Source organism: Filicampus tigris, chromosome 15 (assembly GCF_054856515.1).
Source record: "Filicampus tigris isolate MCC_2025a chromosome 15, RoL_Ftig_1.0, whole genome shotgun sequence".
In the NCBI taxonomy this organism is placed as follows: Eukaryota; Metazoa; Chordata; class Actinopteri; order Syngnathiformes; family Syngnathidae; genus Filicampus; species Filicampus tigris.
In genome coordinates, this window is record NC_141231.1 from 13070683 (window position 1) to 13096524 (window position 25842).

The 25842-nt window shown below is 42.2% G+C and overlaps 1 protein-coding gene across 7 annotated transcripts in view; it reads right to left on the bottom strand.

The window, feature by feature from the left end:
* unc5cb (unc-5 netrin receptor Cb) overlaps nt 1–25842 on the bottom strand; it is a 193260-nt gene that overhangs the window by 44815 nt on the left and 122603 nt on the right. For 6 of the 7 annotated variants that reach the window (XM_086053437.1, XM_086053439.1, XM_086053436.1 and 3 more), the window contains exons 2-4: nt 15731–15961; nt 4682–4825; nt 497–600 (exon numbers count right to left, since the gene is read on the bottom strand). In XM_086053437.1, the coding sequence (XP_085909563.1) occupies nt 497–600; nt 4682–4825; nt 15731–15881 (399 nt within the window). In that variant the 5' untranslated portion in view covers nt 15882–15961. Of the gene's footprint in view, nt 1–496; nt 601–4681; nt 4826–10750; nt 10881–15730; nt 15962–25842 lie in introns of those variants that run through there. The other variant, XM_086053440.1, reaches the window with a different exon arrangement.

The following is a 25842-nucleotide window of genomic DNA, read 5'->3' on the forward strand; positions in this document are numbered from 1 at the left end:
GGCCATTTAGCCTGTCAGCACTTTGAGCGCGGATAAATGTTGTGCAGTTCCACTCGGTTAACTCGGCGTTTCCAGGTCAATCACAAGCCTTGACAGGGTTCATTCTGACGGCCCCCCCCCCCCAACCACAAAACACACACACATACGCACACACATGCGCTAGAGTGCCCCCCCCCCCGACCACCCCACATCAATCTAGTCTTTCATCCTCTATTTATGTTCCTGCAATCTCAAGTGAGCCTTTTTAAATGCACTTTTATAACGTTTTACTGTAGACTGGGAGGAAGTAAAACAGGGACACAGCTGGTTTGATTCTCATTTTCTGTTTTTTTTTTTTTTTTCTTCACCCGGTCCTCTCAAATTTTATTAGCTGTGTTAACCAAACAGATGAAATAGCCCAGAAAGTGGCGGTGGAAAAAGAATGTCTATACCTGCAGTCCAAACAGTGCAAAAACCAAAACAAAGGCTAACAATAATGTTTTTGTTCATAGCTTACCTCAGCCATTGGGATGCCTTCGGGTGGGCGGCACTGAAGCAACACTTCCTGTTCCAGTGACACTTCTTTCCCGAGCGGTTCCTGGTCAAAAGTCTTCCTCAGGTCTGCAACACAGAAAATGACATTTTATGTCAATATTTGGAATTCATTAGTAATTGTTTCACCAGGGGTATAGGTTTTATCTGCTATGTGGGCTCGCTCCAGTGGTACACGAAAGAACAACTGCCTCAGTACAGTTCCATTGTATTTAACTTTTAGTGCAGTCGTTCGCCCGATTTAATCGGCCCATATTAGCTCTTTCAAAATCTGCAAAAATTGGCAGATTTTTCACCGATTCATCCCGATTGATTTTTTTTTTAACATGAAAAAAGCGCAACATAAGAATGATGAAAAGGCGTTTATATTTGCCTATGCCATCTAATACGATCGCAGAATTGTGTCCAAACTTTGATGATCATTTGTGCATTTGCAGAGAAACGGGTATGAGAGCCCGTTAATTGCTGCTTGCAGATTTACCATAGTCCTAATGATTCACATCCGAGCTTATTTGGAATTCAACGTCTTTGTTGCTTGCTTCTCGCAACACTCCAGTCGACTGTGCGCTGCGAAAAAGCTGTTGGACTAGTTCAGTCATTACCCTATATAGTGCCTTAGGGAGCCTTTTTGGGTGTTTCTAATGTTTTTCGTCCTCTCCCAGCAATTTGGCGATACTCTGGGGAACCGTGAAACATTTTGTTTTGTCCATAAAACACAAACAATTCCATACAATCAATTTGCTTTCTTTTCGTCTTCTCAAAAGCATCGATTTGATTCATTTGCTTCATCTGCTCCGTGTGAAAATGCGCTCAATGCGACTCTCTTGTACGTAATCTCTTCGAATGGGGGCAGGCTATCACAAGGAATTTATCTTTCCAGCAGAAACGCTTTTACTTTTGTGAGTCTGAAAGGCGCTTCGCCAGCACAACAACCTCTTAACTCGCCAGCGCTGGCTGTGACTTCCAATCTGATTTAAGTGTATATGCTCAGATGATGGGGGGAGGAGAGCAAAACAAGCCCATTTTTCCCATTAAACTAACGGGGATCGAGTCTGGCTGTGAAAAGATGCCCATGCGGGGAGCGAGCCCAGTCGAGGAGCTAATCCATTCAGCGGGAGCTAATGGGAGGGGAAGAGGGGGTCCATTGTGATTTGAGGGATAGGTTAGCGCTGGCAGGCTGCTCATCATGGGTGATTATAGGAGGCGGAGCAGAGGGGGACAGCTCAGTGGGGAACCGACAGGCGTGGATCTGATTCTCCGGTCTGGAATAACAGCGGTGGAAACAGAGGGAAAGTGTGGCAGCGAGTAGACGCGCGGCACAGAGCTGCTGCCAGCCCGTTTTAGGTCCAAGTGATAGCCGAATTCGAGCCAAGTCAGTCGACGTGACCTCCTTTCTCTTTGCCACGAGTCGGGATGAAACACATCGGTCACAATTCAATGGAGTGCGGAGCCCAGCTCGTGTATGCCTCTCTTTACGTCGATTTACAGGACTCCTTTGGCAAGCACAAGATGTTTAAGCCCTTCAACCGCACAAGGTGATGCAAAACCCAAACCAGATTGAAATACGAGTGACCAGACTTACACGAGGTTTCAATCTGTTTACTGCCAATCTCAGAAAACAAATAGCATTACAAATTGTGTAATTTAAAACCGCTACATACCACAACTTTTTCCTTTAAGTCCCCTAGCTTAATGCTAACACAAAGGGAAACACCATAGCGCGGCTAACAAATAGCATCTATGTGGCGGTGTTTAACACTTTAAGCTAGGGCAGTCGGGAAAAAAAAGTCAACCACAAAAAATATGTCAACATAAAATTTTTGCCCCAAGCCTTTGCTAGCACCATGTTATGGCATCAGGCAGACATTTCCAGGCGACATAAAGCACCATTGTGCAGGAGGTACTGTCGTCAAACTGCTAATGACCTTATCACAATATATTATCACCCTCTATTGGTGGAAACAGAGAATGATCGGATGAATGGTTTGATGTCATTTTCAGTCGACAACCAGTGGCAAAATGGCCGCCCCTGAGATGTGCAAAAATGGGTGTCATTTGCTGCTTTTGTCTGAGATTCTCTCTATATGTCTGTATTATACTTCCACATTGAATCGAGGCAAAAAATGTGGCATTTTTCAATGAGTTTGGTCACTGAATGAATCAAGCTTGTACCTCAAGGCACCACTGTATTCATTCACTGCTAACCCTCCCAGTTCCAACGCATATTTAGCATCTAGAGCTGTCAATGGCAGTGAATGAGATTTAATGGCAGCTACGTATTTCATGTTTAATTCAAATGGTGGAAGGCCTTCACCGCCGCTTCAAAGCAAGACAGTCCCCGCCTGGGTTTGATTTTGGCTAATGTGAGTCTCATTTCTAGTCAGTTTCCATTACTGACACGACATCTGGAGCTGGACATTGAACAAGCGGCATATCCGAACCAGGGAGAAAACGATGGCAAATGGGTCAATGGTAAAAGCATGTAGAGTAAAGGCAGCTTTCCACAGGAGTTGAAAGTGCACCGACACGTCCCTTCAGGTGCAATGATGACAACAACGCGCGCTGTTGTGTTACGTAACGCGCTTTATGTTGCAACGCGATCGCCTTGATGCTGCAACTAGAACTAGAACTGTCAACTCTGATGGGCTTTCGTCATCCTTTGATTGGCAGGTTGTTTTTGAAGGAGTAAAGAAAAAAACCCAAACTGGCGCAAACTTTGGCTCTTGTCGTTTGGAAACTATTTTGTGATGCTTCTGAGTGGGTGGAGGGAACAAATCAAGACCATCAATGGGGAAAATACCAGTGTAAACACGCGGCGAGGCCTCTTTTCTGTATATACACTGGTGCAGTTCCCTGTTTATGCTCTACTGTACACAAGGAAACTAACAAAACATTCTGTTCAAAGGGGCACTTAAGCCCCACATGTGGTCAATTTGAGTGCACCACATTTGCAGAGGAGCCAGCATGGTCCGACATTAACGGTGGCCGATACGGTGCTATTGGGCCCCAGCGTACCTTCCAGAACAAATTTCTAAATATGATGAAATCAAAACACCTTGCTTTTTGGAGCAACACGTTTTCGTTGACTTGAGTAACTCACTTAAATTCACTAAACCTGATATTTCTTGTTATGCGTCTTTGTTTGAATAAAACTCTCACTACATTACTGTTTATTTGAATAGCGATATCAATGGACCATCTGATCACTTATGTCACGATACATAATGAAATCGGTGGGCTTTGATCATTCATTCTGAAAGTTTTCTAGTACGAGTGGTTGGGATGTTAAATGGTAAATACTGAATGAGGAAAAAAAAAATACTTTCTTAAATGCTGAAATAATACAGCAACTTCGATGTCATCTTCAGTCGACAGAAGTGACAAAATGGCCGCCCCCTGAGATGGCTAAAAGTGGGTACATTTTGCTGCTTCATTTATAATCCATAAGAATGCCGTATTTCAACTAATGGGCCTGCATAGAACATATTCTGGGAAAGAAAATGTGTTTGGGTTGATTTCACCTTAAACAGTTTATGTATCTGTTTTGTTCTACCGCCCGATTATTTTGAGTGTAATTCCACTGCCGGCCGCTAGATGGCAGTACACTACTTAGTTTGACAGGGTGTGAATGTGAAAAAAAGAAGGATAAGAATAACACTCTAGTTTTTGAGTAAGATTCAATAAGATTATTGAATGTCACCCTTTTAAGTCCTGCTTTTTATGCCTACACGAAGTGCCGGCTATAGGTTCATTTTACAATGTACATCTTTGGCCGTGATTATTGATGTATATTGTCAGATAATAGTTTTTATGTTCGCCGTTGTCTTGCACTCTCAATATATTATTGTGTTTAAGTATTCTTGTATGATTCTAAAAGTGTGTTTAAAGACCTTTAAAAAAAGAAGTGCTGTAAATGCTTAAAAAAAAAAGATATGCCTAAGTGAAGGGTATTTCCATATCACAGATTTCACTTATAGCTGAGTCTGGTCTGGAACATGACCCATGTGATGGAGGTGGGATTACTGTATCAAGTATTCTAGGCCAGCATTCAAAAAAAGGCTTCATCTCGGAGCCTGGCCAGGTTTCGGTATAAAGACGAGCTGAAAAGCGGGATGAGAAGCGGGGACAAATGGGAGCCGAGAGTACTCACAGGCAATGCGGACGTGGGCTTTGCGGCTCTTGGTGGTCCCTGCCGAGCTCCAGGCCACACACTGGCACCAGAAGTCCTCGGGTCCAAAGAGCTCCTCCACCTGCTGCCGAGTGATCTCGATACTGGCTTCTCTCACCACCAGGCCTGCGAGGATGGATGGAAACGAGATGTTTACATGAGCATCGGACAAAATCAACAAATCTTTCCACACATGATTACAATGAAATACCTCGACTTCCAGCTTTGTAAACGGACATCTATTTTGTGTGCGTGTGTTTGTGTGTGCGGGGCCACGCGCGCGTGTGTGTGTGTGTGTATGTATCCGGCCCCGATTCCAAAACCACAACTTTGAGCTTCGGGGTCCCGCGGGGGCGGATTGGGAGCGTTATACCGAAGACAATCCTATTTGCTAACCCCACTGATTAGTGCTCATCTGGGTGCCAGGCCTCAACCCAATAAATCCTATACACAAGACAAAATGCCACCATACCCCATAGAGCTGATTACCCGGCATCTGTGGGCAATGAAGTGGTGGGTGGAGACCTTTTATTTGGACTTATTTAAAACCATTTCTAATAATATTACCAGTAAATGGGCCAAGTGAGCAATTCATGCCCCTCCCAAAACGATGAAAAAGTAAATATAACACAAAATATGATCCCAATAAAATCATTCCAAACTCATTCATGTTAAAAATAAATGGGTTACAGATTATTTCTTATATAAAAAAAAAAAAGCACTGGATGTGTACAGTATTTTTTCATTAATAAAATAATAATACATTTGAATTATATTGTAAATCACCAATTATTTAAGAAAACTACAAAATTGTCAGATGTTCATAGACAATTTGTATATTTTTTTCTAAATTTGCAATGAATCAATGAACCAATTATATATTGTGATAAATTAATTTAAAAATGCAAATTAATTTACCAATTTCAGGAAAAAAGGACAAATGCCTTTTGTAAACTCTGAGTTGTTTGGTTTAAATGAGTCAAAAATGAGTTAAATGAGTCAGGTTGATGTAAGTTTCCTGGAAGCGTCACCCGCATGTACCTCATCAGCGTTACTTTTAAAGCGAAGCGTGGCGTTGAAATTAAGGCTCGGTCGCGAGCAAAAGGGCTTTTTTTTGTGCTGAACTGAGAGGAACATTTGCCCACGCTCCATTACGACAGCATTACCAGCCTGTGCCATTACAAGCCGCCATTTAGGATGCAGACGTCGATGTTGTTTGGATTCCAAAGTCAGACCCTATCATCAGCGTCGCAAAACCACACCAGGCAACTCTTGCCATTTTTAGCTGCCTCATTGTTCACAAATACATTAATTTACTTTTCTGACATATTTTTTTCCCCACAGGACCACGCCTTAAGACTCACAAACACTGTTCTCTTTCTACGCAATAAAATTTAATTAAACTATAAATTATGTGTAATGATACAGGACTATAAAAAGTATCATTAGAAAAAGTCATTAAGAATCAAAATTCAATACAAAAAAGCTAAATTAAAATAATAAATACAAATTTAAAAATGGATATGAAAAGTCGACACACCCCTGTTTAAACCCCATGTTTTTGTGATATAAAAAAGGAGACAAAGATAAATCATGTCAAAACATTTTCCACCATTAATGTGACTTAAATTTCCTTTCCTTTTAAATTTATCGGTACTTCCCCTCTTGAAAAGATTTTTTAATGCAATTTATTTGTACAGGTTATTAATCCAAAATTAAACAAATCAGTATGAATAGGAACATTTAATTGTAATACATGGTTGGGACATGTTGAAAACATGAAAAAAATTGAATGGAGAATGAACAAGAACAAGAAAATAAAAATAACCTAAATCAAATCAAACAAATGTGAAAAAAGGTATTTAGTCAAGTTTAAAATTAAGTAATAAAAATTCAAATCAGGGCGGCACGGTGGTCGACTGGTTAGCACGTCCGCCTCACAGTTCAGAGGTCGTGGGTTCGATCCCGGCTCCGGCCTCCCTGTGTGGAGTTTGCATGTTCTCCCCGTGCCTGCGTGGGTTTTCTCCGGGCACTCCGGTTTCCTCCCACATTCCAAAAACATGCATGGTAAGTTGATTGGATACTCTAAATTGCCCCTAGGTGTGATTGTGAGTGCGGCTGTTTGTCTCTGTGTGCCCTGCGATTGGCTGGCAACCAGTTCAGGGTGTCCCCCGCCTACTGCCCAAAGACAGCTGGGATAGGCTCCAGCACGCCCCGCGACCCTTGTGAGGAGAAGCGGTACAGATAATGGATGGATGGAAATTCAAATCAGCTAAATTAGGAACAGTCAAATGAGCATGCTACAAAATTCAAATAAAATATTAAATTAAAAAAAAAAAGAACAATATGAAAATGTAAACAAAATAATTAAAATCAAATCCAACAAAAAAAGAAAATTCATCAATTAAGTCAAAACAAAAATTCACAACAACAAAAAAATCACCATAAATAGGAACGTTTAAAAGTAATTAATACAACTGTTACGAAATTCAAATCGGAAAAAAAAAAATAGAATTGATGAAAAAAAATAACCATAAAACAACAGATTAAAAATAATACGGATAAAACTACTACAAAAAGTAACACACTGTAACACACTGTATTAGTTTAATCTAAAGTATACTGTATCATTATTATAATATTATAGTGTAGTGTTTGATTTTAGGCATTTTTAAAAAATAATAACTTTTTTAGCGAGTTGCACTGTGAGTCACTCGCAGGTGCAGTCATGCTGGAAAACAATCCAGATCGTAAAACGGCGCTTAAGTTTTGCCGACCAAAATTCAGCCGATGCTTTGATTTACTTAAAGTTCTCCTTGAAAACGATCCTTTGGCACTTAACGTGGAGGTCCGTCGTTTTTCCAACAGCTGTATTCACACACATCTGCGGAATGAAGTCGAACGTTGCCAACTGTTAAACAAAATTTATCGCGCTCATTTTAATTTCCATCAATACGATGGGACTTGTTATGCAAGTGACATACTTGTTCCCGGTATCCGTCATGTTTAGCACACCTAAGGGAACCCGTGTCCACATGACATCATAAAGTGACTACACAGTTAACACAATCAGAACCCTAATCCGTGCCGTAAATCACATTCCGAACACATCATGACGCATGAGGAAATCAGTGTGGGACAATGCAAGACTCCAAATGTGCCGGAGTGTCGATAAAATTAATTCTGGACCATTTGAGCTCAGCTGTTTTGTATCCACCGATCTACGCTTGGCTTTCTGGTGCGTCTTGATTTTCTGACTGAGTGAGGGGTGAAAAAGGAAGTGGCCGCTTTTAGAAATGAACATGCCATTTTAGTTCGGGTTCAGCGCCTTCACACACACACGCCTTGTTCGGGTCTTACAGTCGCATCGCGCGCAGCTTAGCGCTCATGTAAAATTTACGGCGAGTACGCAGCGTGTGCGGAGGAGCAGACGTGAGTGCTCGGAGTGTTTTGGATCAGAAACCTGTGTGGAATAACAGAGGTGGCAAATGTACTCCCACACAGTACTTAAGTAGATACATTTAAAAAAACAAAGAAGTACTGATTCAACTCCTCTGGTTCAGTAAAAGTAAAACAAAATTAGAGACTCTTAACTCATTCTCTACCATTGACAAATTTACTTGTCTTTTCCACAGTCCAGCCATTCAATCCCAGGAATTTTCCTTTATTTTTTTCACATTTTTTCAAACGTTAGGGTAAAAGAAGCTCTGAAAATGTCTGGCAGCGAATGAGTTAAATGGAAGTCAAAATGAAGCAATTCATAATAAGGCTTTACACGATCAGGATTTTGGAGCCGATCACCGATGAGCGAGTTCAGACATCTGAAAAATCGACTAAACCAATGACGATTACACGGCACACAGTGACGATTGGCGGCACCGTGCGTGGGTCCATATGAGTAAGCCGGTGCACTAAAACGGTGACTCAACCATTCAATTTAGAATTGTTTAGGATTTAATTTGATAGTCGTCGATAACGACAAGCTCCGCGCAGACATCCGGAGTCATTTGTGACTTCACAGGCCTTACGTAGGCCGCATGAAAAGCTTCTTGAGCTGCTTTACTTTAAAGGTATCACAAGGATCAGTCGAGCAGAAGAGCCGGGGGCTCTGAAATAAGCCTGCTGACCTCATCCGGTGACTTCATGTCGCTTTGCTCAGTCTGCTGCTCATATTTGATCACTTCGAGATACAGGATAACTTTCATGGCGAATCCTCAAAGTGATTAAACTTTTATGTCATGCTGCGCTCACATTAGATGGCGTAGGCAAAAAAGCTTGGCAATGTAACCCACCTGTCTTGGATACAAAGCACGAGCTCAGGAAAACCACAATGGCCGACTTCCTGTTTGATTTTGGTCACGGGTCTTTGACATTTTATGCGCCCTGTTATGGTACACTTGGACCCAGTCGATCAGTGAAACTGGTTTCGGGGAAAATGTATTTGCAACATTCCTAGAATCGTCAAAATGACCAAACATTAACAACGTACTCTGCCCATGTTAATAGGCAAAAAATCTTGCCGATTAGACATCGTTCATCTGTGTAGTGATACCTGCTTTCGATCAGGGCTCATTTGTAGAGTACCAATGAGCCAGTACCAATACCAGGTATCACTTACAATACTTTTTTCAAGATATTGGGCACTCATGAAGGCTGGCGATACCATCTAAATTCCTAAATTTAAGTCAAATTTTTTTTTTCAAAGAATAAGTCCTCCTTGCTAGTAGTAGTTAGCGCCTTCATCTTTTTACTTTAGTTGTTGTCTACAAATTTGAGAGACTCAATATATTAATTGAAAAAAAAAGAAAACAAAAAAAAAAGAATCTCCACGCACTTACCTTCATGGCTGACAGATTCCTTCTGTACCGAAATATTACAGCCATTTTAACTACTTTTTTAAACTCATTTTTTTAACTCTACTTCTTTTCCCCAGTGCATTTCTATTGTGTGTCAATTATATTTTTAGGATTTTCACTGTTCGCGAGTAGGCCCAGTGGTTCCTATAGTGCAGTAAGTCAAGAGTACCATTGTATGAGCAATGAAAAAGTCAATTTTCCAGGAAGGAGTCCTGAAGAGCAACATTCAGCACTTTTTCTTGCCGTGACTACTTTTTTATCATCTCATCTGAATGTATGCTTTATACGTCTCCCCCAGCGCCCTCTACTCCATGACACACATCATGCTTCACTATTGAGTGATGTACGCTCACCATGTACCCAGCCACAAATTGCCTCCCTTGTTAATCCCAAATCACACAACACAACAGCACTTTACCGTGCACGAATGTGTTCATTCTGTCAAAAATGCTAATGTACTTTGCGCTCTGCTGTCTCGTGTTACCTGGCTGCCGGTCGACGCGTAATCACACGAAATCACATGTTCTGGGAAAATGCCTGACCCATTTTACGTCACTGAACAAAGTCAAAAATATACTGTACAACAGAGCCATACAGGAAGCAGCAGGTGAGTTGTGCTGAGAAAATTACAGCGCGGACAATAATTACTCATGTGGCAACTACAAAGGAGCAAAAGCACTACCACATCCTGCTAATTGACATTATTAGTTTGTAGACCTTCTGCATCGCCTGCATCCAATAGATTTTGCTGTTTGATACATTCTATATATACAAGCCTTGCTGCAAATAATGAAAAAAAAAAAAACTATGAGTAATAGAAAACTTCAAGTCTATTCACACTTGGGCATTCGCAAATTTAGTCGGGCCATAGCCATGTCTAACAGCAAAAAGTGTTTTGTCTCCATCTTGTGGCATATATGAGTGGGTGTCAATTACATGCGGAATTTTGCCATTCAAGAATAGTGGGAGTTCACTCTACATGACAATTACTTATCGTTGCGTCGGGTAGAAACCTCTATGTCCAAATATGGTCAAATTGAATTTTTTTCACAAATCAAAAATATTGGTCCGTCCCCACATTGTATGTTATTTGTACACATTGTCAACCCATTTTAAGTATTGAAAATTGCTTGAAAACAAACTTATTAACACCCTTGGACACTTGAACTGACTGAGAAGTGTTTGTAAAACTCACCATGCAGCATTACGTTGCCTCAAGATTGAAAGTTTGGATGTTTTTTTGTTGACAATAAATAAAAACAGTTAGGTGATATAGATTTGCATACACCTGTTATGTTACAACATTAGATGGCTGTAAAGTTTCAATGTTACGTACTGATTCAGTTCTGCCTATAACACTTTTTAGTCAGCTCATCATTTTCTTTATTGCATCACTCATGGCTAAACGATCTTTGAAAAAGAGTGTAGTAGTAGTGGACACACTTTGATTTTGATTTCAAGTAAGCATTCAGGAATGGTTTTATGCATATTTTCCGAGTGGGGAAAATTAATTCAACTAAACCAAATCTCTTTATCAAAGTCAAAATCCTCAACTTTTAATATGGGCAAATGGGTTCCACTTGGATCTGCTCCAGACTGCACATTTGTCAAACATGGAAAATTCCGATTTAAGAACAAGTTCGTTTTGAAAATCCCATCAGGTCAGGTTGTAATTTGTTGTGCCTGTGTCAGATCTTAAACAGAACGTAAATACCAAATCAAAGCTTTTCACTCAGTTTTGTAAGTGACAAATCATCAATCCTGTCATTGATTGGCACTTTCTCTTTGTAAATCAATTCTTGCCTCGTGCCCAATTAAATACTTAATTTCCTCACAGTTGTCATCAGTGTGCTTTTAAAGGCTCTCTGAGGCCACCGCCGGCCCCTTTATTCACTCGCAGGCATAAAAAAAAAAAAAAAAAAAAAAAAAAAAAAAAAACACACAGACTCGACACTAATTGCTTAACAAACAACAAGTACGTCCTATCATTCCATCTCCCCGAACCAATTTAAAAAAAAAAAAAAAAAAAAAAAAATCACACTCTTCGCCATGGTAACCCGCTCAAACACGGGTCATAAACACTCCGCCGTGTAATTGCATTTTAAATCAAAGGCAATGTTAATACTGTCGAGAGCCGCTGACAGGCAGAAAAGAAGACAATTACTAGCTTGGATCAGACATGATGTATGGTGACTTTTGCCCACTGGCGTCCACTAAGTTGAGCGCATTCTGTCTGGTCACTTGTTCTCCAGGGGCACGTTTGGCTGTGGCTGCATTATTTTGGAGCGTCTTTGATGTAGGTTCGTTTCCCCACAGGGGGCGGAGCCAACAGCCCCAGCTCATTTCATGACACAATTGTCTGGCTGTGTTTTGGGGAAGAAAAAAAATAAAATAAAAAAAAAAGCTTATGTGGTAATGCTGCGCTATTATTGTACACTCCATAGTCTCCAATTGGCCGCGACACTCCGTTTTCTTGCTGCCCTCAGTCTCGTCTCGGATAAAGTTGTCTTTTTACAATGGAGGTGCGCCTTCTCATCTCTTAGTTATGTTAGTTAGCGTGCGTGTTCCAACTGATTGGTGATGCTGGAATTTGATACTCCACAGTCTCCACTTGGCTGCTGTGCTCCATTTTCTTCCCGACCTCAATCTCATCACGATAAAGTTGTATTTCGACCATGGAGGCTCACCTACTCATCCCTCAGGTTCTTTTGTTAGTGTGTGTTCCAATACTGCACATGTGTGATGCTGCAGTTTGATACTCCACAGTCTCCATTTGACTGCGGGGCTTCTTGCTGCGCTCACTCTCGTCTCGGATAAAGTTGTCGTTTTGCCAAGAGAGCAAACACAGAAAACTTTCCAAGTCGTCTGCTATTCATGTTCATTAGCTCGTCTTGTCCCGACAGATGTATGATGCTGCAGTATGATACTCCATAGTCTCTACTTGGCTGCAACATTACGTTTTTGTGCTACCCTCAGTCTCGTCTCAGATAAAATGAGTCTATATGGAGAGTGAAAACAGGAGCGCCTCCTCCATGTTGATGTTTGTCAGCGTGTCCCTTTCCAACTGACGCCTGATGCTACAGTATGATAGTCCACAGTCTCCAATTGGCTACAGTGCTCCTTTTAATTGCAGCATCTCAATCTCACCTTGGATACAATTCTTTTTACTGTCGAGAGTAAATGCAGGAGACTCTCTTCCTCCTCCATCGCTTATGCTCATTAGCTTGTCTCGTTCCAACTGATGCATGATGTCGCAGTATAATACTCCTCATTCTCCATTTGGCTGCAGCGCCCTATTTTCTTACCGCCGTTGGTCTCGGGCTGGTTGAAATTACTTTCCCGCGGAGAGTAAATACAGGATACTCTCCCCCTCCGATGCTGACACTAGTAAACTTGTCTCGTCCCGACTGATGCCTCAATATGTTGCCCCACAGTCTCCACTTGGCTGCAGCGCACTTGGATACATTTAATTCCTTTACAATAAAGAGCTCATGCAAGAGACCCTTGTCCTCCTCCGTTATTGTGTTTCACAGTTCCCTGCACCCATACTACTTTGAGAAGAAAAAGTATCTCCTCAAAACATGTTCCATATTCCATCCGCCGTTTTTTTTTCTAATTCTTGAAGGGGAGCAGAGTTCAATGCAGGGATTTTAACTCAGAACAATGAAACAGAGATGAAAACAAGCTCAGCCCTCTTTGTTCATATTCAAGTGTTGCTTTCAGATGTTGCGATGGCTCTATTTCACCAAAAGAGGAAGGGTGCTCATTGAATAGATTCGCAATAACAAAATTATAAAATTACGTGATTGTATTCATCTCAACGAGTTTGATGAGCCCATTGGAAGCATGCTGTCTAAATCTTGAGGTTTTTTTTTCCTTTCTTTGGATTAGATCAATAGTAAGCAGTGCCGGGAAGCCCTAAGAAGAAAAAAAAGGTCACGTCTTTGTAGAACAAATATATTTTTTTTTAAAATTCACAGACGTTTTTGTTTGATAAATGCCATCTTATGATCTTTTCTAGTCGGGTCTGCTCATCCTCCCGCTTTGACATTGAACCTTGTGCTGTGTTCTTGACTTGGTGGCTGGTTCACTTGATCAATTAGTCTGCGACACTGCATTTCAAAGGTTTCTCATATCTGTAGAATGTCAAGAACACATTTGATAGTTTGCTTTTTTGATTTTAACCAGCCTCATTGAAGGTCAAATTGTTTGTATTGAAAGATCTCAATGTGACACATCTGAATGAAGATGCTTTTGTTGCTTGTATAATATGGTATGTAAAAATGGCTCTGTATGTCTCCAGTCTCGACGAGTTATTGCCCGACATAAAAGTGAGCGCGGAAAGGAAAAGATTCAACTTCTGCTGGCTACATTATCCCAGCTTTTGATCTAAAGAAACGACCTATCTTAATCTATGAGAGGTAGTAACTTCAGTAGAATGAAGTATCTTGTATGGGATGGAATACATTTTAATTTGTATAAAAATTGACATTTATTTTATTCTTGCCTGTCTACTTATGTCAAAATCATACTTTTTGTAAAAAAAAATAAATAAAAAGACAATGCTCAATTGCAATTGCACTTCTTTAGACAACAAAACTAGTTGCTTACAAGACATTCATCAACAATCAATTAGTCAGAATGATCAATGACCAGTTAATACCAATTGTATGGACCGGTATTGTCAGTGGCGGTAAACTGCTCTGGTGGGATCAATAACGGCATTCTTATCTTATCTTATCTTATCTTATCTTATCTTATCTTATCTTATCTTATCCAGATGATGCATATAAACATCCAAGGCAGTGAATTAGTTAAATATGCAATCAGATCAATGTGCAATCCACAAAAAAATTACATTTCAAAGTAAATTTTATCGCACGATTATACATTTCATGGAGACGCAAATGGCACCGATTCGGTTTAATGGCCCATATAGTGCCACCTACAGGACTGGAGTGGAATAAAATCAAACTGAGGTGTAGTGATGCTAATTTTTTGTCAAATAATAAAATGTTCGTCAATTTCATCCCAAATTCATAGTTGTCTTTGAAATGTGTGTGCCAACTTCAATGTTAGGCAAGAAGTGAAATGTGTGTTTGTGTGTGGTTGCAGGGCGGAGGCAAAGAGCATAAATGGATGAATATCCGCGCAGGATGTAGCCCGTGGGCCTGGGCTGCTGTGGAGCGGGGGGGGGGTCTCGGTGTGGTGACGCGTGGGCTGTTGTTCTGCATTTAGCGCAAACCTCTTTGACACAGAGGGCCAAAGAAACACGGCAACCTTCAAACGCCTTCTTTGCAATAACAATAAGCAGCACAAAGCGCGAGTAACATCTCGGGCAAAAGTGCAAAACTTCAATACGCCTTCGCTTTTCATGCTGGCTGCAACACACTTTTTGGATCTGCTTTTCTGGGTCCGCAGTGAAGCATATCTATATGTCCACAGTGCAACTGCGGCGTATGAATGTGTGTGTGATGGGGACGGGGAGTAAACAGCCGGATGAAAACGCACTAAATGCGAAATGATTTGTACCTGTGGGGGAAAGGAAGAAACACAATTTCCAATACAGCGGCTGAATGTAGCCAATCAGTGCCCGCGATGCTGGGTGTAATAGCTCCGGTGCCTTCGGGGGCTGAGAATTCAGTGGGAAAAAAACACGCTTGCCAGAGATTCACTGCTTTACCTTTCTCTGGATGCTTACAAACATTGAATGCAAGTGGAGATGGAAGGTCGTTCCTCTTGAGAAGCTTTACTGACGAGTTGGGCTTGGTTCGACCAGCCCGGAAATAGAATTTCCGTTCTGGAAAAATCATGAAATTCGACCGAAATTCCTGATGCCCCCGTGTGGGTGAATAAGCGATTGTGAATCTCTCGAATAAAAGACAATTTGATACCTATCTCATATATATACTTTAAAGTGGAATGATTTGATTTGATTTTCTGATTCAAACGTTTTTTGTTTTTTTTTGAGGAGGGGCGTCAAATATTTGAGTTTTTTCACCATTCGCAACAGGCCTCTGCTCCACTTCCCCGCAAGGAGCTGGAGATTTATGTACTCGAACAAGCGATATATCAAATAGTCAGCCTTTACCATAACAAAAATTGGTTTTGATTGATGCACTGAGAAAACAGATTTCGGTGGCTTGGGTTGCGCATACGAGGCGGTTCTTCTTACCGGAGTTCTCGTCCACACGCTCCTCTACCGTGTGCTCCTTCTGGTGCACCCACTCGCTGTTGCACTTGAAGTAGATCTGCGTGGCAGGTGTGGCCTTGCAGTACAAGTTGACGGGCTTGTTCTTGACGATGTAGGCCTCCTCGGGCTCCATCAGGAACACGGGCAGCGGCTCAGGCGGGTCCGAGGGAAAGGTTTCCGGCAGCTCGCTGAGACCTATGAAGTCGTCGTCCACTAGGGGGGAAAAGGAAGAGGACGAGTGAGATTATGCTGAAGCGGTAAAAACTAATGCTACTTCATCACGCAGCCTTCTTACAAGGCTTGAACCATAAAAATGTGTCCACTTAAAGCCTCAGATGGCTGGTATACATCCCACCGGGAGGCAGAGCCACCAGCTAGCTTGCAAGCTAACAGGCTTCCAGTCGTCATCTTGGGCAGTGGAGGGGAGGCGGGGTTATCCGCAGCATCACCTACCCGTTTAGGAACGGGATCTTAACGACTCAGACTTGTTCTGTAAATTGTGACTTCCAGGGAATATCCATTTTAAGAGTGTAGGCATAGCTAGCTAGCTAACTGTACGTGCTCGAGATTATATAATGAGGGAGGGGCGACTCATGGCGGACACCCAAGTGCGTCAGCGCTAAAGTTGCACGGATTTAACATTTCAGGGCTCAGACGTAGACTCCGATGACGTGACGTAACAAGCGGTCGCCCAGTTTCAGTTTCGCTCTCCTTCGCTGTGCTTTTTGTCTCACTGGCTCCCGCACACATACGCGCACGCACAGAAGATCTAATGACCTGAGGCTCCTGGCCCACTTTGTGCCATTCCTCCAATATTTCTGCAGTCGACTGATACGCTTCCCTGTAATTACAACTCCCTTTCATCTTTGCGGCTTGAATCGCGCGCGCCGCCGCCGCCGCAAACGCGGGCGAACACTCACAGCGGCAGCAAAACACCAAAACCATGGGCGGGTGAGCATGGGAAACTTCTCCTTTGAAGAGGAGGAAGGAATTTGTCTCCGCTGTTTGTCACCTGCAGAACTGTTCTATTCTTACCATTGATCAGGTAAGGCATCAATAATTCAGGAAAATGAGACAGGATGCGGAACGAACCCCAGACACTTGGTTGAATGAAGGGGCCACTTCCAAAACACAATTTGACTCGGCCTTTGTTTTTGGGCCGAAACCACCGGCTTGTGGGCAGACCTGAGGAATATCTTTGCACCATAGCAGCCTTCAGGCTGGATGTACAACGCAGGTACGAGAATATCTATGGAATCACCTTTCCAAGTCAACAAAAGAAAGATTTGATTCGAGAAAATGCATTCTGCAATGTGAACTGTCTGTGATCATCCATTTTCTATACTGCAATCATCTTAGGGTGGCAGGCCAACCAAGGCACATACGGTTGCTGTTGGGCAGAAACTTTGCCTGACCAAATATGGTCAATTTCGATTTTTTTCCTTCAAAGGGATACTTTTGTTGTGTCCCCATATTTTCAAACATGAACTATTATGAAGTACTGAAAATAGCTTGGGAAACAAATATATTAACTCTCTTGAACTGAGAAGGGTTGTAAAACGCCACCTCCTCCCTCACTCTGCGGGAGCCGTGTGGCATTTTGTCACCTCCAGATTGAAATTCAAAATGGCGTGGCATGCATACTAGAGTTTTTCATACTTTTTTGCATGAGCTCGGATTGTTTTGACAGGGTCTGAAGGCTAAACCTTTTCTGTTTTTACTTGATCGTTGTCGAGGAGGACAAAAAAAACCAAAAACGGAGTTTATCAGGGCATCAGTAATTCGTCCGCGCCCTTGCGTCCCCCGCCGCCCTTGTCCTGTGCGGACACGCCGGAGCCTTGATGTCTGACAGAGGTTGCCTCCCGGTTGCCTTTGCGGCGCTGAATAATCTCTCTCACGGCCACATATCTCCCTGTGATGTCTCTCTAATGTTATCTTTGCCTCCATACCTGACACGGCCCCCCGAGATGATTGCTGGGAAATGAAAAGTCGAGCGAGGCGAGGGTGGAGGTTGGGGGGGGGGGGGGTAGCATGACCGAGGCCATCCTCACAGGGGCGGGGGGTGAGGCGTCTTGTTTACCTTGCTTTTTTTAATCTTCGGTGAATTACATGCAACCCGAAGTGAGCTATGAACATACCGTAGCATCTTATTCACTCGTTTTGTTTAGACTTTCTGAACTTGGCCTGCTTTGAGGGGGCGGTCCTGTCTTATGCAAATGAGCACATCTAACCCTCCTCCAGTGAGGGCCCAAAGTATGGCCTCCGTTAATCTGCCGACCGAAGTTGATTCCTAAGTCAGTGATTCGTCTGTCTGCGTCAAAATTAGCTGTCAAATGTTCTGCGTTAGAGTTTTGCATTCGGGTGTATGACTGTTTGCGCCATTCAATTAATTAATTGGCTGAAAGCGAAATGGGGAATGCGGCTCTCCTTGCCCATATGTCAAGGCATTACAGTAGCCTCTGTTCACCTCGTACACCTCGGACTTCAAATAGAGCTCTGGATCTTGGGATCCGCAGAAGTTCTCGAACGACTGTACGGCGGTGGAGTGCATTCGGGATGGACACGAGATGCAGCACAGAGAGCTGGTGAACAACTTGAGCGTTCGAAACCATTTTGTCGTCAACACTAGCAAAACTAATGAGCTACTTTAACTTTAAAAAGACCAGGACCACCACTCTTCCTGGAGGAGGTGATTGAGATTGTGTAGCGGTCCAAATACTTGGGAGTACACGATGGACTGAACACAAAAAAACCGGGGAGCTTAAAGTCAAAGGAACCGCTGTAGGGACAGATAACCGTTCACGCATTCACTGACTGGCATGTGAACCAATGACTCGCCATCAAATTACACTTCACACGCAACCCGACGGAACCTCTGACCATTTCAGCCAAGCCGCTTGTTCACACGTTCTGGGGTTTCTGTTGCTTTTTCTTTTCACTCGACGACACCGCAGACGCCGACTGGGCCCCGGCTAGCTCCTCGGTCCTCGGTCCGCCCACGTGCTCAATCAGGGGACCCAGACCCAGAAAAGAGGCGAGATCCGCAGCTGACGGAAACTCATTACAGATTGTGTTAAGCGTCTTTCACCTGCCATTGCCATTATCTCCCCATCTCTCTCATTTGTTCTCTCGCTCCGGGCGCCTTTGCCGTGTCGAGCTGCAAAGCGGCAGAGATCTGAAGCGACCATGAAAGCGCACACATACTCGCGGAGGGGTAAGTGCCAGACTTGCCCACAGATATTCCAATTCATCAACTTGCCTCGCTGACAGAATTTTTTTCGTCGGACATGAATGGAAGTAGTCCTCAAAAATATGAGGAAGGGGGGGGGGGTGAAACACCTGATCCTTACCAACACTCATTACCTTGCTCCGTCTCTGAAGTGCATCAAGCTCAAGCATTGGCGCTCGATGCAAAGAGAGCTCAAAATGCAGTATTTGTCGGAAAACTAAGAGACAAGCAATCAAATGGATGCTAATGCACATCTAAGTCAATACTGGGAGACAAGTGTGAGGCTACTTTACAGCAAGCTCAAAATAATCAAAAATCATTATTGATTTTCACAACCAGCTTATTTTCATATCCTCCGCGTTGCCTCCTTGGACGGACGTTTCACTGCTCCACGGAGCGTTATAGTCTGGCGACGGCAGCGGGGCAAAGTCCTCTGTAAATTGGCCAATTTGAAGACCGTTGGTGTGGAATAGTAAAGTCGACTAGTTTGAAGAAGGTACGCTCGGTTACCACCGAACTTACGTGTTTTACAAGAATCTTCCGTAAACCGAGTGTACGTACATGCTAAGCCAAAAGACAGTTGCCGTTTGGGTTCGCTTGTGCATCACCACCAAAATGTGCCGGAGTTCGCTTGGAACGGTGAACTTTGGATTGTTTGATTTTGGTCCAAGTCTGACTGCTTTGCTCAAACTGAATCGCAACAAATGGTAACGCAAACCGCTATGTCTTAATTAGCGGTACAGTTCCCAATTTAGTTTGTTCTTTGGAAATGTAGCTCTGTGACAGCTTGTTCGTCCTTGAAATTTGTCATGTCCCAATTCTTGCTTCTTTTATACAAAATACACAGATCACCACTTTTAAGCATCAATAAAGCATTTGAAAATCATTTCCTCCTATTTGGCCCCATTTGCTTAATAAGTCTGTTCTGTCTGATTAAAATGCAAGAAGGATTCTTGTATTAAGTATTTGTAATTATGTGGCTTGATTTTAATCTCCACGCTGCTAAATTATCTTTATATTGAGGCCTTAAAATTTTAATGAAACGTGTCCTCGCAGCACTTTTTTTTTTTTTTTAAATTCCAATTGTATTATGTTTCATAATTAGGGGGAGTTTTGCTAATTCCCACCGGAAGTCATATTAGGGAATAATTTAGGAGGCAAAGGGAATATTTGTTAAAATGGATAATCAAAGCTTGGATGGCTGTCATTTTTGTAGATGGGAGCGATTAATAACACGCCGCCCTTAGATGAGTTTGTCCTTCTGCCTCGTTAGCGAAAGAACGAGGTAGAATGCAGAATTAAAGGGAGCCCTGTTCTCCACGTGGGAGTGGACAAGAGTTTTGGGAGCTCGTCTTGGCAGTGGCGCCGAGTTATTGCCTCCCCGAGCAGCGGGAGTGTAGCGCTATTAAAAGGATGACAGCGTGGACACGGGCGAATCAAAGCCAAACGCCGGCTCCCAACACTGGCATCATTACATATTAAAGCACGCTCTCGGGCAGAGGAGATGTGAGGCGCGGGGAAGACGAGAGACTCGCACAATGAGATTTAGCTTGAGCTTGAAAAGGAATAGAAACATGTAAAACGACACAAGTAAAAAAGCATTGTTGTCGCAGTGTTATGACTCTTCAAGCGACCAACATTTGAACGCAAACGGCGGAGCAACACATGTACCGTGGACATATATTATAATACGCACCGGCATATATTCTTTATCTTCTGCAAAGAACAGCTAACATGACTGCAGCTTACTGAGAAGCTGTGCTTGTCTCCGTGTATATCCGTCTGTTTCTATGATACTGACCCCAGATGGCCTTTTAACACATCCGATTTGCATTAATGCCATCGCCCATTATGGACTTTTTAAAGACCCAAAACATGTCGGCTTGACTCGCGGTAACAGGGCTTCTTCATTTTTCATGAAATGGGCCAATTTAAAAAAATGTTTTAAGAGGTCTCTTTTGTGAGTGAAGAAGAAGAAAAAAAAAAAAACGGGAAAAAAAAAAGAACAAGGTTTCGAGGCTGCCGCAAGATCATTAGTTGGCACAACGGTCACCCGTGCAAATCATGAAGGCAAAAGCATTCAAATAAGTGCATAAATGTGCACTAGTGGGAAACTGATTGACATTCATTTCATTTGCTGCAGTCTAATGACACTCGATAGAAGAGTTGCTTTTGCTTCAAGTAAAATACTCCATTTTGATTGACACTGTAAAATCCATGTAACAACAGTTTTATAATTGTGCTTTTAGTTTGAGGTGAACGGCATCGTACTGAGAGCTGCCGCATAAAATATGTGAATATTGTTAACGTCATTTACAAAGAAATATTCAACCGGATACAGCTCTTGCATGGAATCCCATTAGATGACAGCGCATCTAATAGACTCTCAACTTCAAGGCAAGATGTGAAAATATATGACTGAGATAAAGTGGTAGCACAAATGCACACACCCTCCGATACCCCGGCGGTGTGACCGTGGTCAAAACGGACCAATTATATTCAATCTCATGTTACGATGGAGTCAGCGCACACCTGTCAGTATTTTAAGTGCCTCTGATTAACCCCAAATAAAGTTCAGCTGCTTTAGTGGGCTTTTTCTGACATTTCTGCAGTCGAGTAATCAGGAGATTACAAACCGATTTCCAAGGCATTAACTATATCAAAGGGTGTGTAGACTTTTTATGGACTTTATAATGTAAGTTGTTTGTTTTTCTTACATACAGTATGTACAGGCGCACATGTACATACATACACATTTACAATTTATCTATGTATATGTTATTCACACACGCACACGTACTGTACATATACACGTACAGCAGGCACGTACTGAAAACACGTATACATAGAGTATACTGTATATTTACCAATACGTATGCCTATATTCATATACATACTTAAAAAAAAAAACGTATTTATTACTATAACCATTTAAAAAAAAAGACATGTATTCCATGTTTGACTTCCAAATGTGATCCCTAGCATATATTATACATGCACTTCACATCATAAATCCAATGTTGGCTTGGCAGTATTTCCCGTCTTGCTGCATACATACTGTAGGGTGAGATATTAGTGGGGGTGTTTTTCACATATCATATATATTCTATTGAGTGTGTGAGTGTGTGTGTGTGAGAGCGCCTTGTGATAACAGAGTCTGAATGTCGTCGCTGTGACACCCCCGTGCTAGATAAGCTCTCCATATATCCCGACCGTGCGTCCTCAAGCAGATTTACTGTGCCCAGGAAGACGGCGGATGAGTGGGGAGGCAGTACCGCCGACATAAATTAGCCGTCACGGTTTTGGAATAGAGTGAACTCCCACCTATTCGTGGTTCAAAAATGCCTTTATTTTACTGTGCTATTTGCAGAGAAAGATATTGGTGATTTTTTTGTGCTTTCTGTAAAATGACATTAGACGCCACCAAAGACCTGGATGAAAACAAAAGTAATAATTGGGGTCAAGAAAGTATATTCGCTGCGACACATCTCGACTTATCTTTCAATTTGGGGGATGAGGTAAATTTAGTCTGGGTTGTTAGTGGGAGGTATCGAGAGTCTTCACTCCATTCACGCGAGCACTTTTCTTGCATATTTTCCAAAATCGAATAATTTGAAAGCCATTAATTTACAAGGGTAATGAGTTATGAGCAGGGATGAATGATTTTGCAAAGTAATCTCAATTGCCATTTTTGCGAGTGTGATTTATTAGGCGATTATTTTTTTCAAGGTCTTCTTCCCGTGTATTTTTTTTTTAACAAACACAAACAATGAATCAACCTGGATTACAATAAAGTATCAGATTTACTATGGTACATAAATTTGGCCCACTCTGGCTAAAGAGTCCACATGCCGCAACGTATAGTTTCGAGTAATGGACAAAAATTGTATATATATATGTATATATATATAAGTAGACAAGTAAGTACTGTAAGGACAAGCCTACTTTGGAACGAAACAATATATATATATATATATATATATATATATATATATATATATATATATATATATATATATATATATATATATATATATATATATATATGTATATAAATATATATAAATACATTTAATAAAATTGTTCACAATTTTTGTCCACGTGTGGCGTCAGTTATTGGACGTTTTATTTTGATTTTTTTGCAATTGGAGTCAGGGCTCCCTCCCAATCCCCCCGTGAATAGTGGTGGTTTACTGTAAAAGAAAATAGTGCAACCGGCTGGGTGGTTAAGTAGACAACAGGGGGGCTTTACTCGTCAATGTTTTGATATGCGGCGATGGAGACGAGTGCGAGGTGCTTTACAGCTGAGTGGTCAAGCAGAATAATAAACCACTCACCTGTCATGTCAAGTGAAGCGTCATAAATCGACTGTCAATCAACAGTGACTATAAATTGGCCGGGAGCACACCTCCCCATTATATTGAGTGAACATAAATCAATGCTAACGACTTTCTGCGGGTCGATGCTTGTTAGTATTGGATTAAGTAAGGACCTGTTCATCCTCCGCCAGCACCGATCGATAAACGCCGCCATTGTCTTTAACATCGAGCTCTGCGATAAGAAGGTAAATAAGCGGCGGCTTACTTCCTCTCTATATGCGGCCGAGCGCTTCATATCCACAAATGCGTGTACGCGCGTTATCTGCAGGGCCGCGGCTAACGGTTGGCTGCAGCGGGGCGATTTATTGATTCCTGTTAGGGGCCGGCAACCCCATCAGAGCCCCGCCCCGCCCCGCCACCCCGCCCGCTATCCTTTCAACCGCTCATATTTCCTCTCCAGGGGAAGCCCGCCATCTCAAGACAAACAAGGACGCTTTTTGGAGTTAGCTGTCAGACGCTCGCGGGGTAAACACGCCAGCCACTTCACAGATGAGCCACCATGGGTCAACAAGCGATGACCCAAAAGGGAGCCAACGCGTCCTGAAGTTTCCAAAGAAATCAAATGATTCTTCTGCGGAAAAAAAAAAAGGGAGTCCAATCTTAATCATTGGAAAAAGGCTTGAATGAAAGGATCAAACACAATTAAGTCTTCTTTGAACCAAGTGTATATTTTGGAAAAACATCGAGGACGGTTTAGTCCTTGATGGACCGGTGAACATCCAATCTGTTTTTCTCCATTGCCCCCGTTTTGTACACGAGAGAATATTGTCTGCATTGAAAGCGTTTTCGTAAACATCAAAGACAATGTAGTCTTGTAGACAATGTGGTCGTGCTTGTTTTGTGTAAATCAAAGACACGTGCGTGCTTTCATAAACATTAAAAGATCATTTAAAGGCATGTTTTCGTAAAGGAAGTCTTAGTGTTGGATGGACTTAAGACACATGCTTTCAAAAACAACAAAGACATTTCAATCTTCCTTGGGACCAAACACACATTTTCGTAACAATCAAATACAATGTAGTCTTTGACGAACCCGTTTTCATAAACATCAAAGACTTAGTTACACTTTGGGAAAACATCAAAGACAGCCGAACCCATTTGAATGGACAAAGACAGTTTTGCTTTGTTGAACAGATTTTCGTAGCACATCAAAACACAATTTGGTCCCCGCTGACAAAATGTGTGTGCTTTTATAAACGTCAAAGAAAATGTAACTTTCATAGAACAATCGTACAAGTCTTAGAATAGAATAGAATGACTTTATTATCATTGCACAAGTGCAACGAAATTGAGGTATGCAGTCGTCTGCAAGGCGCCGGCAATTCAAAATATGAAACCAATAAATCAGACGATTGAAAAATATTTTGTTTCATCGAGTGCGTTTTTGAGAATGCGAAAGAAAATTTAGGCTACGATGAACCCAATTTATGTGTTTTCATAAACAACAAAGGCAATTCGGTCTTCAAAGAACCAAACTTTTATAGGTAACACCAAGCAACTTAGTGTGAGTGTTTCATGGAAAATGAAAGCCGTACTACTGACATTTTAGAACCTATGGTAGTGATTTTCTTTTAAGTTCGTTAGTTTACTGGAGTTGAAAAAAAAAAAAAAAATGTGTGTCTTGAGCAGAAAAAACTTGAGGCATCAAACTTTAGAATGGTTGCAAATTTAAGCATTTTTACTGATGCTGGACTGTAATAAAGAGCTGAACTTTGTGCATATTTCCCCGTTCACTACACACGAGATTACGCAGCGGGGCGATACAAGCAAACCAACCAATAATTAGGACCTATACGTACGCAACCAATTTAAAACCACAGTCTCATCTCTGCGGCTTATTTTCAACTCTTGTGCTCCTTGCACATCCGTCATGGCCGTTGCTTACATGTTGCCTCTGACTGGCGTCCATGACCTTCACTCCGCCCTGTCTGGCCGCACTCTGGCGGCAAGCGTCTGCTGCTCGCCAGCTTCACGCCAGGCTTTGGCCGCTGTCTGGCTGTTCAAGTGGCGTCCCGGTGCCGGGAGGAGCAAGGTCAGAGCGTCATGCCAATCTCATAAAGCCGACGCCGCGCGCTTTCGGATGCCCTCGAAGCCGTAAAGGCGGCAAAGACAGCGCGGGACTGAAGACTGACTAGCTGCGAATGTGCAATCCAATTTAAAGCAGGGCCAACGGAATGCTCAATGCGCACTTAAAGAAACGGAGGATGTAATAAAGGAGCAGTTATCCTTTTTTTTTTTCTAAACAGAAATATCGACAAATGGAAGGACACCGTTGTTTCTCCATCTTTAATTTCTTAACACGCTAAAGTAAATCCATCAGTGTAGTTAAAGATATCTATCCATCCAGATTCTATACCGCTTAAAAACCTGTTCAGGGTCACAAGGATCTGGAGCCAATCCCAGGAAACTTTGGGCGAACTACACACTGAACTGGTCACCAGTCAGCCGCAGGGCACGTATAGAGACAGGCAGGCAGCCATTCACTC